Genomic DNA, 18,569 nt, shown 5'->3' on the forward strand with positions numbered 1-18,569 from the left:
AAACAAAGACTCCATTTCTATAAAAAACTCAGACATTTTCCTCATTAAATGATCTAGTTCCAGACTGTTCTGATGTAAATGTAGAGTTGAGATGAGGGTAACATATCTTTATCATAGGTCTAGTGTTTAGACTATTTCAAATTAATCCAGGCATGATTTGCATATATTAAATATATATATATATATTTTTTTTTTCTCCAAGTAATTGATCCTCTCAAGACAGACCCACTATGGCTGCTGATTTGGTCATACAGATGTTTGCGACTTATATTAGACAGTTTACCATGAAGGTCATCAGGGAGACAACTTGTTCCTTGACTTTGTCCATTTAAACAGAAATGATGTCAACAAATACAAGAAATTATAACATTGGTAACAAACTCGATATGTCAAACGTCATGAGACGCTTCACACCTCATCCGACCCACAATGCACTCCGTTCCTAGCGATCGTTTATCCGACAGTAAAAACAAATCTAAATCTTCGGTCCCAAATGTGGCACCCTTTTTCCTAAATAGTGCACTACTTTTGACCAGAGCCCCATTAGTAGCAGTGCACTATATAGTGAATAGGGTCCCATCAATCTAATTCAGAACCATCTAATTTACATAGAAAAACGCACGGATGTGAATTCATTAATTAGAGACTTTGATGAATAAAGAAAACATTGTTGTAAATGAACATCTCGAGAGCCGTTAATTGAAGCCGGTGGTTCTCTCCGAAAGCAGTAGGTCTCCGCTCTCTCGACAGGTTTAGGGGCGATGTTTAAGGGAGGAGTCATTCCATCAGTCAAATTAATTAAGCAGCTGTCAAACTGTTGATGGTGGTGGTGTGTGTGTGTGTGTGTGTGTGTACGTGTGTACGTGAGTGGCTGTGATTATTGTCAGTTTAATCAATCAGATGATAAGTGATAAATTAGGTTCGTAGTCTGGGTGGAGAGAACACTGAGGAGGAATTACCCCTGTGGCTTGTCGATGGAGGCGGAGTCTGGATGTGTTGGCTGGGCACGTTTTTTTTTGCGGGAGAGTTTGAAAGGTCATCAGTGACTGGGTGTGACGTGGTACTGGGTGTGACGTGGTACTGGGTGTGATGTGGTACTGGGTGTGACGTGGTACTGGATGTGACGTGGTACTGGGTGTGACGTGGTACTGGGTGTGACGTGATACTGGGTGTGACGTGATACTGGGTGTGACGTGGTACTGGATGTGACGTGGTACTGGGTGTGACGTGGTACTGGGTGTGACGTGGTACTGGTAGCGTCGGCAGTGGCAGCAGCAATTTTGTAGAACAGCAGAATGACCAGGTAGATTGGAGACCAGGTAGACTGGGGGCCAAGTAGACTGGGGACAGGCAGGAGTCATCAGACCAGGTAGACTGGGGACAGGTAGACTGGGGACAGGTAGACTGGGGACAGGCAGGAGTCATCAGACCAGGTAGACTGGGGACAGGTAGACTGGGGACAGGTAGACTGGGGACCAGGTAGACTGGGGACAGGTAGACTGGGAACAGGTAGACTGGGGACAGGTAGACTGTGGACCAGGTAGACTGGGGTCAGGCAGGAGTCATCAGACCAGGTGGACTGGGGACAGGCAGGAGTCATCAGACCAGGTGGACTGGGGACAGGCAGGAGTCATCAGACCAGGTATACTGGGGACAGGCAGGAGTCACCAGACCAGGTAGACTGGGGACAGGTAGACTGGGGACAGGCAGGAGTCACCAGACCAGGTAGACTGGGGACAGGCTGGAGTCACCAGACCAGGTAGACTGGGGACAGGCTGGAGTCACCAGACCAGGTAGACTGGGGACAGGCAGGAGTCATCAGATCAGGTGGTCCCGAGGGATGGTCTAGGGATCACAGAGAGCCCAGGGCTCTACATCACCAGATGATTCCATGACCCATCATGTTAGCCAGGTGTGTCTAGGGGGTGATTACGGCCATCTATAGTATTTCATTAACTTGAGTAGATGTCGAGACACTAATGACCCATCCACTTAGCTAGATGTGTCTGGGGGGTGGTTATATAATTTCTTTCACACCCATCAATTGGTAAGCATCATCTAATATGAACATTTGAACATCTTGGCCATGTTCTGTTATAATCTCCCAGAAGAGAGAAGAGCCAGAAGAGGACTGACCACCCCTCATAGCCTGGTTCCTCTCTAGGTTTCTTCCTAGGTTTTGGCCTTTCCGGGGAGTTTTTCCTAGCCACCGTGCCTCTACTCCTGCAGTCTCAGTGCTATGATGGGGTCTAAAATCAGACATAAGCGTTTCATTATGTGTCTTCAGGAAGGCAGTGAGTTGCTGTGCAACAGCTTGTTACATGCTATTATTTTTTAGGAATTGGAGATTCGATATAGGCCACTAGTTTATTTGGAATAGGGTCCAGTATGCAGCTTGAAGGTGTAGAGGCCAAGACTATTTTAGTGAAAGTGTTGAGAGATAACAGGATAAGAACAACTTGAGTGGCTTCATTGATCTTAGGTCCTGTTCTGTGCAGACTCAGGACAACTGAGCTTTGAAGATATATACGTAAAATAAAATTATTTCTAATGATCGTGATCTATTCGTCAAAGTTAATGACTTCAGCACTGCTGAAGTGAAAGCCATCCTCACTTGGGGAACGTTGATTTTTAGTGATTCTCCTCAATTAGATTGTAAAAGTAAGGTTGATTGAGCAACAGCGAGGGCTCTTTGATTTTGCGTGGTACCATCTTTCCAAGCTGGTTGGAAGACTTCCTGCTTGGTGGTCCTCAGTTAGGTGGTTAACTGAGTGTCGTCCTCTGACGTCCTTGGGTAGGTGGACAGAGTCTGGAAGGGCATCTAGGAATCTGTGGGTTGTCCGAGAATTTATACTACGACTTTTGATTAACCTTGGTTGGGGTCTGAGCAGATTATTTCTTGGGATTGTAAACTGGTGGTCCGATAGTCCAGGATTATGAGGAAAAACATTAAGATCCACAATATTTATTCCACGGGACAAAACTTGGTCCAAAGTATGACTGTGGCAGTGAGTAGTTCCGGAGACATGTTGGACAAAGCCCACTGAGTCGATGATGGCTCCGAAAGCCTTTTGGAGTGGGTCTGTGGACTTTTCCATGTGAATATTAAAGTCACCAAAAATGAGAATATTATCTGCTATGACTACAAGGTCCAATAGGAATTCAGGGAACTCAGTGAGGAACGCTGTATATGGCCCAGGGGGCCTGTAAACAGTAGCTATAAAAAGTGATTGAGGAGCTGTATGGATTTCATGACTAGAAGCTCAGAAAACGCTGTCTTTTTGCTGTCGTAAATGTTAGCAACACCTCCGCCTTCGCGGGATGCGCAGGGGGGATATGGTCACTCGTGTAACCAGGAGGAAAAAGCCCCATTTTAACACAGTCAATTCATCACGTTTCCGTCAGACCAATCACATCAAGGTTATGATCAGTGGTTAGTTCATGAACTATAACTGCCTTGGAAGTGAGAGATCTAACATTAAGTAACCCTATTTTGAGATGTGAACACAATCTCTTTCAATAATGACAGGAATGGAGGAGGTCTTTATTCCAGTGAGATTGATAAGACCAACACTGACCTGACTAGACTGACTGTGCTAGTGGCAGACTCCACTAAGCTAACAGCCTTCTGCCTGGCCTGTACCCATCTCATTGTGGAGCTAAAAGGAATTAGAGCCCTGTCTATGTTTATAGATAAGATGAGAGCACCCCTCCAGCTAGGATGGAGTCCGTCACACCTCTGCATGCCAGGCTTGGTCCTGTTTTGTGTGTCCTGTCTGCGGGTCCCAGAAAGAGGGCCAGTTATCTACAATTATATATTATGGGACTGACAGTTTTCAACCGGCGATTGAGTTGTGCGATGCAGCTGTAGAGTATTGCGTTCCCCAGCTAGAAAACCAAACAATGTCGCTCAGAGAGAAGGGGGAACTAACAAAGAGTCACTGACAACAACCAAAATAAATCAATTGGGGTTTTAGGAGAGGTTCTGAAAGATACTCATGGCGGTGTCCACTGAAAGTTGACTAGCAACAACAACTGGGACCTAAAAGACACCCACCATGAGACCCACTCAATTTACCAAGGAAGAGGCAAACAAAAGACAAACCCACAAAAAACAGGAAATGTATTGTAATAGAGCTCATCACTCCCCCTAACTGGGAGGGGCCAGAGACAATTACTGCTGTAGAGCTCATCACTCCCCCTAACTGGGAGGTGGCCAGAGACAATTACTGCTGTAGAGCTCATCACTCCCCCTAACTGGGAGGGGCCAGAGACTCTGCTGTAGAGCTCATCACTCCCCCTAACTGGGAGGGGTTAGAAAATTATTCCACACATCTTTCTAGCTAAGTTTCACCCTGAAATTGTTGCACTTGGTAACCTCTGACTGTTTCATCCTAACATTGTTGGTGCCGATGTGGATAACAATATCTCTATACTCTCTACACTCACCAGTTTTAGCCTTAGCGAGCACCATCTTCAGATTAGCCTTAACGTTGGTAGCCCTGCGCCCTGGTAAATAGTGTATGATCGCTGGATTATTCTTTTTAAGTCTAATACTGCAGGTAACTGATGGAGGAGAGACCTGAGAAAACTCTGATTCTTTACTTAGTGGAGAAAACTGGTTTCTATCGGCTGAATGACCGGATGAGTAGACCTGACAGCATTATATAATTGACTCCATTATATAGTTGACTCCATTATATAGTTGACTCCATTATATAGTTGACAGCATTATATAGTTGACTCCATTATATAGTTGACTCCATTATATAATTGACTCCATTATATAGTTGACTCCATTATATAGTTGACTCCATTATATAATTGACTCCATTATATAGTTGACTCCATTATATAGTTGACTCCATTATATAATTGACTCCATTATATAGTTGACTCCATTATATAGTTGACTCCATTATATAATTGACTCCATTATATAGTTGACTCCATTATATAGTTGACCTGACAGCATTATATAGTTGACTCCATTATATAATTGACTCCATTATATAGTTGACTCCATTATATAGTTGACTCCATTATATAGTTGACCTGACAGCATTATATAGTTGACTCCATTATATAGTTGACTCCATTATACAGTTGACTCCATTATATAGTTGACTCCATTATATAGTTGACTCCATTATATAGTTGACTCCATTATATAGTTGACAGCATTATATAGTTGACTCCATTATATAGTTGACTCCATTATATAGTTGACTCCATTATATAGTTGACTCCATTATATAGTTGACAGCATTATATAGTTGACTCCATTATATAGTTGACTCCATTATATAGTTGACTCCATTATATAGTTGACTCCATTATATAGTTGACAGCATTATATAGTTGACTCCATTATATAGTTGACTCCATTATATAGTTGACTCCATTATATAGTTGACAGCATTATATAGTTGACTCCATTATATAGTTGACAGCATTATATAGTTGACTCCATTGTATAGTTGACTCCATTATATAGTTGACCTGACAGCATTATATAGTTGACTCCATTATATAGTTGACTCCATTGTATAGTTGACTCCATTATATAGTTGACCTGACTCCATTATATAGTTGACTCCATTATATAGTTGACTCCATTATATAGTTGACTCCATTATATAGTTGACAGCATTATATAGTTGACTCCATTATATAGTTGACTCCATTATATAGTTGACAGCATTATATAGTTGACTCCATTATATAGTTGACTCCATTATATAGTTGACAGCATTATATAGTTGACTCCATTGTATAGTTGACTCCATTATATAGTTGACCTGACAGCATTATATAGTTGACTCCATTATATAGTTGACTCCATTGTATAGTTGACTCCATTATATAGTTGACCTGACTCCATTATATAGTTGACCTGACTCCATTATATAGTTGACTCCATTATATAGTTGACTCCATTATATAGTTGACAGCATTATATAGTTGACTCCATTATATAGTTGACTCCATTATATAGTTGACTCCATTATATAGTTGACTCCATTATATAGTTGACAGCATTATATAGTTGACTCCATTATATAGTTGACTCCATTATATAGTTGACCTGACAGCATTATATAGTTGACTCCATTATATAGTTGACTCCATTGTATAGTTGACTCCATTATATAGTTGACTCCATTATATAGTTGACCTGACAGCATTATATAGTTGACTCCATTATATAGTTGACTCCATTATATAGTTGACAGCATTATATAGTTGACTCCATTATATAGTTGACCTGACAGCATTATATAGTTGACTCCATTATATAGTTGACTCCATTATATAGTTGACTCCATTATATAGTTGACTCCATTATATAGTTGACCTGACTCCATTATATAGTTGACTCCATTATATAGTTGACAGCATTATATAGTTGACTCCATTATATAGTTGACCTGACAGCATTATATAGTTGACTCCATTATATAGTTGACTCCATTATATAGTTGACTCCATTATATAGTTGACTCCATTATATAGTTGACTCCATTATATAGTTGACTCCATTATATAGTTGACTCCATTATATAGTTGACTCCATTATATAGTTGACAGCATTATATAGTTGACCTGACTCCATTATATAGTTGACTCCATTATATAGTTGACTCCATTATATAGTAGACCTGACTCCATTATATAGTTGACTCCATTGTATAGTTGACTCCATTATATAGTTGACTCCATTATATAGTTGACTCCATTGTATAGTTGACTCCATTGTATAGTTGACTCCATTGTATAGTTGACTCCATTATATAGTTGACCTGACTCCATTATATAATTGACTCCATTATATAGTTGACCTGACAGCATTATATAGTTGACTCCATTATATAGTTGACTCCATTATATAGTTGACAGCATTATATAGTTGACTCCATTATATAGTTGACCTGACAGCATTATATAGTTGACTCCATTATATAGTTGACTCCATTATATAGTTGACTCCATTATATAGTTGACTCCATTATATAGTTGACAGCATTATATAGTTGACTCCATTATATAGTTGACTCCATTATATAGTTGACCTGACAGCATTATATAGTTGACTCCATTATATAGTTGACCTGACAGCATTATATAGTTGACTCCATTATATAGTTGACTCCATTATATAGTTGACAGCATTATATAGTTGACTCCATTATATAGTTGACTCCATTGTATAGTTGACTCCATTATATAGTTGACTCCATTATATAGTTGACTCCATTGTATAGTTGACTCCATTGTATAGTTGACTCCATTGTATAGTTGACTCCATTATATAGTTGACTCCATTATATAGTTGACTCCATTGTATAGTTGACTCCATTGTATAGTTGACTCCATTGTATAGTTGACTCCATTATATAGTTGACCTGACTCCATTATATAGTTGACAGCATTATATAGTTGACTCCATTATATAGTTGACCTGACTCCATTGTATAGTTGACTCCATTATATAGTTGACTCCATTATATAGTTGACAGCATTATATAGTTGACTCCATTATATAGTTGACTCCATTATATAGTTGACTCCATTATATAGTTGACTCCATTATATAGTTGACTCCATTATATAGTTGACTCCATTATATAGTTGACTCCATTATATAGTTGACTCCATTATATAGTTGACTCCATTGTATAGTTGACTCCATTATATAGTTGACTCCATTATATAGTTGACTCCATTATATAGTTGACTCCATTGTATAGTTGACTCCATTATATAGTTGACCTGACAGCATTATATAGTTGACCTGACTCCATTATATAGTTGACTCCATTGTATAGTTGACTCCATTATATAGTAGACCTGACAGCATTATATAGTTGACTCCATTATATAGTTGACTCCATTGTATAGTTGACTCCATTATATAGTTGACTCCATTATATAGTTGACTCCATTATATAGTTGACAGCATTATATAGTTGACTCCATTATATAGTTGACTCCATTATATAGTTGACTCCATTATATAGTTGACTCCATTATATAGTTGACTCCATTGTATAGTTGACTCCATTATATAGTTGACTCCATTATATAGTTGACTCCATTATATAGTTGACAGCATTATATAGTTGACTCCATTATATAGTTGACTCCATTATATAGTTGACTCCATTATATAGTTGACTCCATTATATAGTTGACTCCATTATATAGTTGACTCCATTATATAGTTGACCTGACTCCATTATATAGTTGACTCCATTATATAGTTGACTCCATTATATAGTTGACTCCATTATATAGTTGACCTGACAGCATTATATAGTTGACTCCATTATATAGTTGACCTGACAGCATTATATAGTTGACTCCATTATATAGTTGACTCCATTATATAGTTGACTCCATTATATAGTTGACTCCATTATATAGTTGACTCCATTATATAGTTGACCTGACAGCATTATATAGTTGACTCCATTATATAGTTGACCTGACAGCATTATATAGTTGACCTGACAGCATTATATAGTTGACTCCATTATATAGTTGACTCCATTATATAGTTGACTCCATTATATAGTTGACTCCATTGTATAGTTGACTCCATTATATAGTTGACTCCATTATATAGTTGACTCCATTATATAGTTGACTCCATTGTATAGTTGACTCCATTATATAGTTGACCTGACAGCATTATATAGTTGACTCCATTATATAGTAGACCTGACAGCATTATATAGTTGACTCCATTATATAGTTGACTCCATTATATAGTTGACTCCATTATATAGTTGACTCCATTATATAGTTGACTCCATTATATAGTTGACCTGATAGCATTATATAGTTGACCTGACAGCATTATATAGTTGACTCCATTATATAGTTGACTCCATTATATAGTTGACTCCATTATATAGTTGACTCCATTGTATAGTTGACTCCATTATATAGTTGACTCCATTATATAGTTGACTCCATTATATAGTTGACTCCATTGTATAGTTGACTCCATTATATAGTTGACTCCATTATATAGTTGACTCCATTATATAGTTGACTCCATTATATAGTTGACTCCATTATATAGTTGACTCCATTATACAGTTGACTCCATTATATAGTTGACTCCATTATATAGTTGACCTGACAGCATTATATAGTTGACAGCATTATGTCATGGCGTTGGCCTGGGGGGTAGGTTTATGACAGTCATAAATACCTCTTCCCCCCTTTTTCCTCTCTCTACCCTACTGAGGTTACATTTTAAAAAAACTTGGTTAACATAGAGATTCTGGGAACATCAGAAGGTGGGGGGAAATTAACTATATTCTGGTAATCCGACCAATTGAACATATGCGGAGGTACTTAATGAATCTGATGTCAGTTCGGTTGTCATCTGAGACATTCTCATGAATGATAAGATGACAAACTCTACAGTGGAAAGTCTACACATCAGAGTTATCAGATTCACATGGAATTGTTGTTCAATTTAAATGTTTGAATATTAAATTATTTGTGATGGGAAGAAATGTGATTTTAGCTTCTAAAATGTGAGATTTGGATTTTCATAAGGTAGGGCTGCTCAATCAATGGCCCTCCCCTGTGATGGAACAAGGGCTATAAAACTATTCAAACACACCCTCATCTCCCTTCCTATATAAGCCCTTGACGACAACATAACTTCCTGTTAAGATGAGGTAGGATGACGGTCCTATGTCAGAATGGTTCAGATAATAATTACAGAACAAAGCCAACATTAGCATGAGCTTTGGTTGCGAATGGTATGAACTTTTGAATTCTTATTCACGACAGAAGTGATACCTCCTAGCCTTTGAGTTAGCGACCACAGCTGCAAACGCAGGTTAGGAAGGAACAGACAGAGTATCCCATCTACCACACAACGACGTTACTACAACGTATCCAATTGACCACCAGAGACATTCTTCAAAGGACTCTGTTGGGCAACATGGCCATCCATCTACCACCAACCTATTGAAGCGCAGCTCAGAGTACATATTTACTGCATTTTCCTTTTCCAAATGGGCGGTAATTTAGAATGCATAAGATACTGTATTTACAATAGAGTAGCTGCCTACGGCCCGATAGAGACATAGCTTCTCCCTTTGTTCTTCAGTCTTCCCACTCTTTCACTCAAACCCAACCCACTTTTCTTTGGGTAACCAGCTGTCATATCTGTTCCGTCCGCTAGGGACGTTTTCCTTTATGACATAATTTGTAATCAGGTTATGATTAATTATGTGTATGTGTGATTAGTTAGGTATTTAGTAAATAAATTATTGAACCCAATTTTGTATTGCTGATTCAACTTGTTGGCCAGGGTTCATGCAGATAACCAAGAATTTACAACTTTCCGATGAGATGGATATTAATGTTGACTGCTATGGATGTAAAATATTACTAGGTCTTTAAGAGTTTATTCGGAAGATAACAGCTCTATAAATATTATTTCGTGGTGCCCGACTCTCCAGTTAATTACATTTACATGATTCGCTCAATCAGGTGATATTAATTACGGATAAATTATTTTATTGAATAGCATGTCATATTACTTAATCCGGCATTTATATGACAATTATATAGTTGACAGCATTATATAGTTGACTCCATTATATAGTTGACTCCATTATATAGTTGACTCCATTATATAGTTGACTCCATTATATAGTTGACTCCATTATTTAGTTGACTCCATTATATAGTTGACTCCATTATTTAGTTGACTCCATTATATAGTTGACTCCATTATTTAGTTGACTCCATTATATAGTTGACTCCATTATTTAGTTGACTCCATTATATAGTTGACTCCATTATTTAGTTGAGCTGACAGCCTGTTTTTCTAAAAGTCATGAGAAGATCGTCTGCCTAAAGGAACTGTTTTGTCTGGCTGCGGAGACTGTGGGATTTATACTACTATCTGTACTTACTGCTGGCACAGACGCTGTTTTATCCTTTCCTACACTTACATTTCCTAACGATTTTGTCTGAAGCTCGGCTTGCAACTCTGCTCTTCTCACCACAGTGTGATAGTTCTCCTGCATATTATGAGAACAGCGACTGCAATGACAATGTTACGTATAGGAGGTCAACAATAAGACGTTGGTTGACTTGTTAAATACAGAGTTTGATTCAATGGTTATTAAGAGTAAAAAGCTAAAAACGTTTGGCAGGTAGCCAAGTAGCAACAAGTAGCACAGAGACAATGTGCACGGTCTGTCACCATGTACTTATGAGGTGAGCTCTCCACTCGAACCTGACAGGTAGCTCGTTAATGAGGCCAATTCTCATCTCCAAGGCAACCAGCCTAAGGTAAATCAGTTGAAATGACAAGGAAAAGAAACATAACAAACCATACACTTGTCTCCAATAGAACACACTGGTCTCCAATAGAATACACTGGCCTCCAATAGAATACACTGGTCTCCAATAGAATACACTGGTCTCCAATAGAATACACTGGCCTCCAATAGAATACACTGGTCTCCAATAGAATACACTGGCCTCCAATAGAATACACTGGCCTCCAATAGAATACACTGGTCTCCAATAGAATACACTGGCCTCCAATAGAATACACTGGCCTCCAATAGAATACACTGGTCTCCAATGGAATACACGGGTCTCCAATACAATACACTAGTCTCCAATAGAATACACTGGTCTCCAATAGAATACACTGGTCTCCAATAGAATACACTGGTCTCCAATAGAATACACTGGTCTCCAATAGAGGAAAAACAAAGGAGGGTACATCAATTCAATTCAATTCATTTAAAGGGGCTTTACTGGCATGGGAAACATGTGTGAACATTGTCTGTCTGTCTCTCTGTCTCTCTCTCTCTCTCTCTCTCTCTCTATCAATGCATCATTTCCACCATGTTATCTGGTGTGGAAGGGCTGCATATATTTCGCAGAGCAAGGGAGCAAGGGAAACAACTGCTTCAAGGTCTCAGAGCGAGTGACTTCACTGATTGAAACGCTATTAGAGTGCACCCCGCTAACTAGCTAGCCATTTCACACCGGTTACACACACACACCACTCTCCCACCATCACGGACACTTTCTAAAATCAAAACTCAAACACACACAATCACACCTGCCCATCATCCAACCTACACACTCATCTCCAAACTCCAACTCAATGACAGACCTTGACCCTTCGCTCTATCTCTCTCTCTCTCTCTCCCCAGCGTTCCGCCACAATGAATGTCCAGACCCGGGGGTTCCAGTGAATGGGAAGAGGTTTGGCGAGAACCTTCAGCTGGGCAGCTCCATCTCCTTCCTGTGTGAGGAGGGCTTTGTCAAGACCCATGGCTCCCAGACTGTCTCCTGTATCCTGAAGGATGGAAACGTGGTCTGGGACAACGCTGTGCCACGCTGTGAAGGTGAGAGGAGAGGACACCTCCTCATCTTTCTCTCTTTACATTTGAGTAATGTAGCAGACTCTCTTATCCAGAGTGACTTACAATTAGTGCATTCATCTTAAGATGCAGTAGCTAGGTTAGACAACAACACATCAAAATCGTGTGAAGTACATTTTCCTAAATCTTTATCAGCAAAGACAGTGGTAGTGGGAAAACACAGAGTACCTTTTCTTTTTTGGGAAGTGAGGGGGGCGTTGGGGGCACCGTGAAAGCTATTTAAGATTCTATCAACTGGGTCTAATGTACTACGCAACCCAAGGTGAAATACTGCCAAAGTGATTGCTCTCTCAAACTATAAAATCACTGCAATGTTACCAATCCTGTCTCTATAGCAAATGTTCCTGCCCTTTTAAACAGGGCCTGACACCTCCCTCCAAGACACCCAATCAGGATTTGCCGTAACCTGCTAGCCTCCCTCTCCTTGTTCGAGTGATAAACCACCCCAGGGAGATACTGTACTTTAGCCCCCTGTCTATACAGTATCTCCCAAGCGGCACAGCGGTATAAGGCACTGCATCTCAGTGCTACAGACCCTGGTTCGATCCTGGGCTGTATCACAACCGGCTGTGACCGGGAGTCCTATAGGGCGGCGCACAATTGGCCCCGCGTCGTCTGGGTTATGGGAAGGTTTGGCTTGGTTTGTAAAATATTAATTTGTTCATTACTGACTTGTTAAATCCGAGAGCTAATTGTGAATGTATATCTGATAATGCAAGCTAGCGCTAAAGCCATTTCCAAACCTGTTTTGGAGATTTCTGGTATATTATCAAAATAAATAAATCAGGGTATGTTTTTGGAATTGTCCAGCCATTGTTACCTGATTTTAGTACAACTTTGGAAATTAATGTTGATGTTTTTTTTTAATCCCTTAAACTTTTTAGTCTGTTAAAACTTCTTACGGCTGAAATCCCGTTAACGGGATTATATGACAACAGCCAGTGAAAGTGCAGGACGCCAAATTCAAAACAACAGAAATCTCATAATTAAAATTCCTCAAGCATACAAGTATTTTATACCTTTTTAAAGGTAATCTTGTTGTTAATCCCACCACAGTGTCCAATTTCAAATAGGCTTTACAGAGAAAGCTCCACAAACGATTATGTTAGGTCACCACCAAGTCACTGAAAAACCCAGCCATTTTTCAGCCAAAGAGTAGAGTCACAAAAATCAGAAATAGAGATAAAATGAATCACTAACCTTTGATGATCTTCATCAGATAACTCATAGGACTTCATGTTACACAATACATGTATGTTTTGTTCGATAAAGTTCATATTTATATAAAAAAAATCTCACTATACATTGGCGCGTTATGTTCAGTAGTTCCAAAAACATCCGGTGATTTTGCAGAGAGCCACATCAATTTACAGAAATACTCATAATAAACATTGATGAAAATACAAGTGTTATACATGGAAATATAGATAAACTTCTCCTTAATGCAACCGCTGTGTCAGATTTCAAAAAAGCTTTACGGAAAAAGCAAACCTGCAATAATCTGAGTACGGTGCTCAGAAACCCAACCAGCCAAAGAGATATCTGCCATATTGTGCAGTCAACAGAAGTCAGAAATGACATTATAAATATTCACTTACCTTTGATGATCTTCATCGGAATGCACTCCCAGGAATCCCAGTTCCACAATAAATGTTTGATTTGTTTGATAATGTCCATAAGTTATGTCCAAATAGCTACTTTTGTTAGCACGTTTGGTTATCAAATCGAATCTCACGAAGTGCGTTCACTAGTTGCAGACGAAATGTCAAAAAGGTCCTTTACCGTAGAAACATGTCAAACGAAGTACAGAATCAATCTTTAGGATGTTTTTAACATAAATCTTCAATAATGTTCCAACCGGAGAATTCCTTTGTCTTCAGAAAAGCAAATGGAACGGGAGATACCTATCATGTGAATGCGCGTTACCAGCTTGTGGCTGCTAGCAGACCTGACTCATTCCCCTCTCATTCAGCCCCCCTTCACAGTAGAAGCCTCAAAAAAAGTTTGTAAAGACGGTTGACATCTAGTGGATGCCTTAGGAAGTGCATCATAACCAATATCCCACCGCATTTTCAATAGGGGCTGAGTTGAAAATCGACCAACCTCAGATTTCCGACTTCCTGGTTGAAATTTTTCTCAGGTGTTTGCCTGCCATATGAGTTATGTTATACTCACACACATCATTCAAACAGTTTTAGAAATTTCAGAGTTGTTTCTATCCAAATAATATGCATATATTAGCAAATGCGACTGAAGAGCAGGCAGTTTACTCTGGGCACCTTATTCATCCAAGCTACTCAATACTGCCCCCAGCCATTAGAAGTTTTTAAGAACACATTCTTATTTACACTGACTTTCTAGGAACAGCGGGTTAATTGCCTTGTTCAGGGGCAGAATGACAGATTTTAACAGTTCGGGGATTCAATCTAGCAAGCTTTCAGTTACTAGTCCAACGCTTTAACCACGAGGCTACCTGCTGGTTACTGGCCCAACACTCTAACCACTAGTCTACCTGCTGGTTACTGGCCCAACACTCTAACCACTAGGCTTCCTGCTGGTTACTGGCCCAATGCTCTAACCTCTAGGCGACTAGACTGTCACTGCTTCCTATTCAAAAGAGATTTCGATATGTAGCCCAATGTCAAAACACAGGTTTAACGTGCCCACATCAATAACCAAAATGCAAAACACTTTGTGATATATTGAAAAACATAAAATGTACTATCGACACATACATGTGCAACGATAGTAACAATAGCAGTATATATAAAGCAGACAAGTGGCAATAAATCACTGATATCGATTATGGGGGAAATCGGGTTGACAGACAGACAGACAGATAGACAGACAGACAGACAGACAGACAGACAGACAGACAGACAGACAGACAGACAGACAGACCGTGTTACGGTACAGAGTCAATGTGGAGGCTATATACAGGGTATTACGGTACAGAGTCAATGTGGAGGCAATATACAGGGTGTTACGATACAGAGTCAATGTGGAGACTATATACAGGGTGTTATGGTACAGAGTCCATGTGGAGGCTATATACAGGGTATTACGGTACAGAGTCAATGTGGAGGCTATATACAGGGGGTACCGGTACAGAGTCAATGTGGAGGCTATATACAGGGTGTACCGATACAGAGTCAATGTGGAGACTATATACAGGGTATTACGGTACAGAGTCAATGTGTAGACTATATACAGGGTGTTACGGTACAGAGTCAATGTGGAATTTGTTGGAGACAGTTATCTAAATTCTAGAATGTTGGATGGAGATTCTGGGAGGCGGGAACAAATCAGTGGTTTGTTATTTAACTTCAACGAATCACAACCTGGATATCAACATTGGATATCAACACTGGTTGGTTGTTAAGTACATTGCATTTCGAGGTTAGGTTTTTAGAAATGTCTGGAAATGTGTTACCTTATTTACATAAGTATTCAGACCATTTGCTTTGAGACTTGAAATTGAGCTCAGGTGCTTCCTGTTTCCATTGACCATCCTTGAGATTTTTCTACAACTTGATTGAAGGACAACCATCTCTTCAGCTCTCCACCAATCAGGCCTTTATTGTAGAGTTGCCAGTTGGAAGCCTCTGACACCATGAGAAACAAGATCCTCTCGTCTGATGAAAGCAAGATAGAACTCTTTGACCTGAATGCCAAGCATCATGTCTGGAGGAAACCTGGCACCATCCAGGATGTTTTTCAGCGGCAGGTACTGGGAGACTATTCAGGATCGAGAGAAAGATGAACGGAGCAAAGTACAGAGAGATCCTTGATGAAAACCTGCTCCAGAGTGCTCAGGACCTTAGACTGGGGCGAAGGTTCACCTTCCAACAGGACAATGACCCTAAGCACACAGCCAAGACAATGCAGGAGTGGCTTTGGGACAAGTCTCTGAATGTCCTTGAGTGGCCCAGGTTCACCTTCCAACAGGACAATGACCCTAAGCACACAGCCAAGACAATGCAGGAGTGGCTTTGGGACAAGTCTCTGAATGTCCTTGAGTGGCCCAGCCAGAGCCCAGACTTGAACCCGATCGAATATCTCTGGAGAGACCTGAAAATAGCTGTTCAGCGATGCTCCCTATACAACCTGACAGAGCTTGATAAACTCCCCAAATACATGTTTGCCAAGCTTATAGTGTCATTCCCAAGATGACTTAAGACTCTAATTGCTGCCGAAGGTGCTTCACCAAACTACTGAGTACATTTCTAAAAAGATGTTTGCTTTGTCATTATGGGGTATCGTGTGTAGATTGATGAGGATTTTAGAATAAGGCTGTAAGTTAACAACGTGGGAAAAAAAGTCAAAGGGTTCTGAATTCTTTCCGAATGAGCTGTAAAATGATAGTTTGACTCTGAAATCGATGTACATGGTGTGCGGCCATCAACTGTTATTCAGAGAGCCCTCCAGAGTTTCATGTGCCACTGAGTTTTATGTGGTGAAAATGCAAGCTTGTGAAATATAGTATCACGTTTTGTCCACCATAGGGACATTTGTGTAATATAACATAATTAAAGGTATACTTAAGTATTTGGGGATTTTCCTACATATCAAGTCAGACAAACTCATGGACACCACTTGAATGTCTCTGCGTGCAGTTTGAAGGAAATTGAAGTTAGCATATTGTTAGCTTAGCGGAATTGATGGAAGTCTATGGGTATCTTCTAGCCAACTCCTCTCAAACGCAGAGAAACATACTTTCTAACTTCTCCAAAGCTGGCTGTTTTGTCATTTATATTGTAAAGTTATACATCGTTATCAATATGTTATACATTTGTACATTTGTTAATTTTTGCCGATCGTGAGAAGAAGCAAGATTCTATCAACTTCCTCATTTACTTTGGGTTCCGACTGCCCTCTCTTTCCGTGAGACTTTGTGTTATTGTTGCGTATTCTCGTAGCTAAAGTAGTTAGTTTGATTGCTTACTGGCAAATGATCATAATAACCTTTAATAAATCACGTCAGACTTTGAGGTAGAACGCAATATTTATTAGAGACAGAATGTACTGAGGATGAACCTGTACAGTTGGACGCTGAACAAGCACAGAGGGTGGCTGAATATAAGCAGAGCCGGTAGACGGGCTACCAGGAGCGGTGGCGACAGCCAGGTCTGAGGGGGACGGTGGGGAATGTCAAGTGGGACTTGTTACTTCCGTCAATGTTCTTCTACGGCGAAGAAAAGCAGCGCACCAAGAGACCGTCTAACAAACCCTGAGGACTTTTCAGCTCATCCATCCTGGAGAGACATTCTTCTGTCTCAAAAATAAACTGGACCGTATGGACCTGATGGACCTGATGGACCTGATGGACCTGATGGACCTGATGGACCGGATGGACCTGATGGACCCTATGGACCTGTTGGACCCTATGGACCTGATGGACCTGATGGACCTGATGGACCTGGTGGACCCTATGGACTTGGTGGACCCTATGGACCGGATGGACCTGATGGACCTGGTGGACCCTATGGGCCTGGTGGACACTATGGACCTGATGGACCTGATGGACCGGATGGACCTGATGGATCGGATGAACCGGATGGACCGGATGGACCTGATGGACCTGGTGGACCTTATGGACCTGGTGGACCCTATGGACCGGATGGACCTGATAGACCTGATGAACCTGATGGACCCTATGGACCCTATGGACCTGATGGACCTGGTGGACCCTATGGACCTGGTGGACCTGATGGACCGGATGGGCCGGATGGACCTGATAGACCCTATGGACCCTATGGACCTGATGAACCTGATGGACCCTATGGACCCTATGGACCTGATTGACTTGGTGGACCTGATGAACCTGATGGACCTGGTGGACCCTATGGACAGGATGGACCTGATAGACCTGATTAACCTGATGGACCCTATGGACCCATGGACCTGATTGACTTGGTGGACCCTATGGACCTGGTGGACCTTATGGACCGGATGGACCGGATGGACCGGATGGACCTGATAGACCCTATGGACCCTATGGACCTGATTAACTCGATGGACCGGATGGACCGGATGGACCTGATGGACCGGATGGACCTGATGGACCTGATAGACCCTATGGACCCTATGGACCTGATGAACCTGATGGACCCTATGGACCTG

At 40.5% G+C, this 18,569-nt stretch overlaps 1 protein-coding gene across 1 annotated transcript in view; it reads left to right on the forward strand.

Moving 5' to 3' along the window:
• Positions 1-18,569, forward strand: part of LOC110518582 (CUB and sushi domain-containing protein 2) — a 552,259-nt gene that overhangs the window by 182,298 nt on the left and 351,392 nt on the right. The window contains 1 exon segment of the mRNA XM_036953653.2: positions 12,216-12,410. Within this exon segment, the coding sequence (XP_036809548.2) occupies positions 12,216-12,410 (195 nt within the window).

The sequence above is a fragment of the Oncorhynchus mykiss genome, chromosome 18, assembly GCF_057628025.1.
Source record: "Oncorhynchus mykiss isolate SJ-2025 chromosome 18, ASM5762802v1, whole genome shotgun sequence".
In the NCBI taxonomy this organism is placed as follows: domain Eukaryota; kingdom Metazoa; phylum Chordata; class Actinopteri; order Salmoniformes; family Salmonidae; genus Oncorhynchus; species Oncorhynchus mykiss.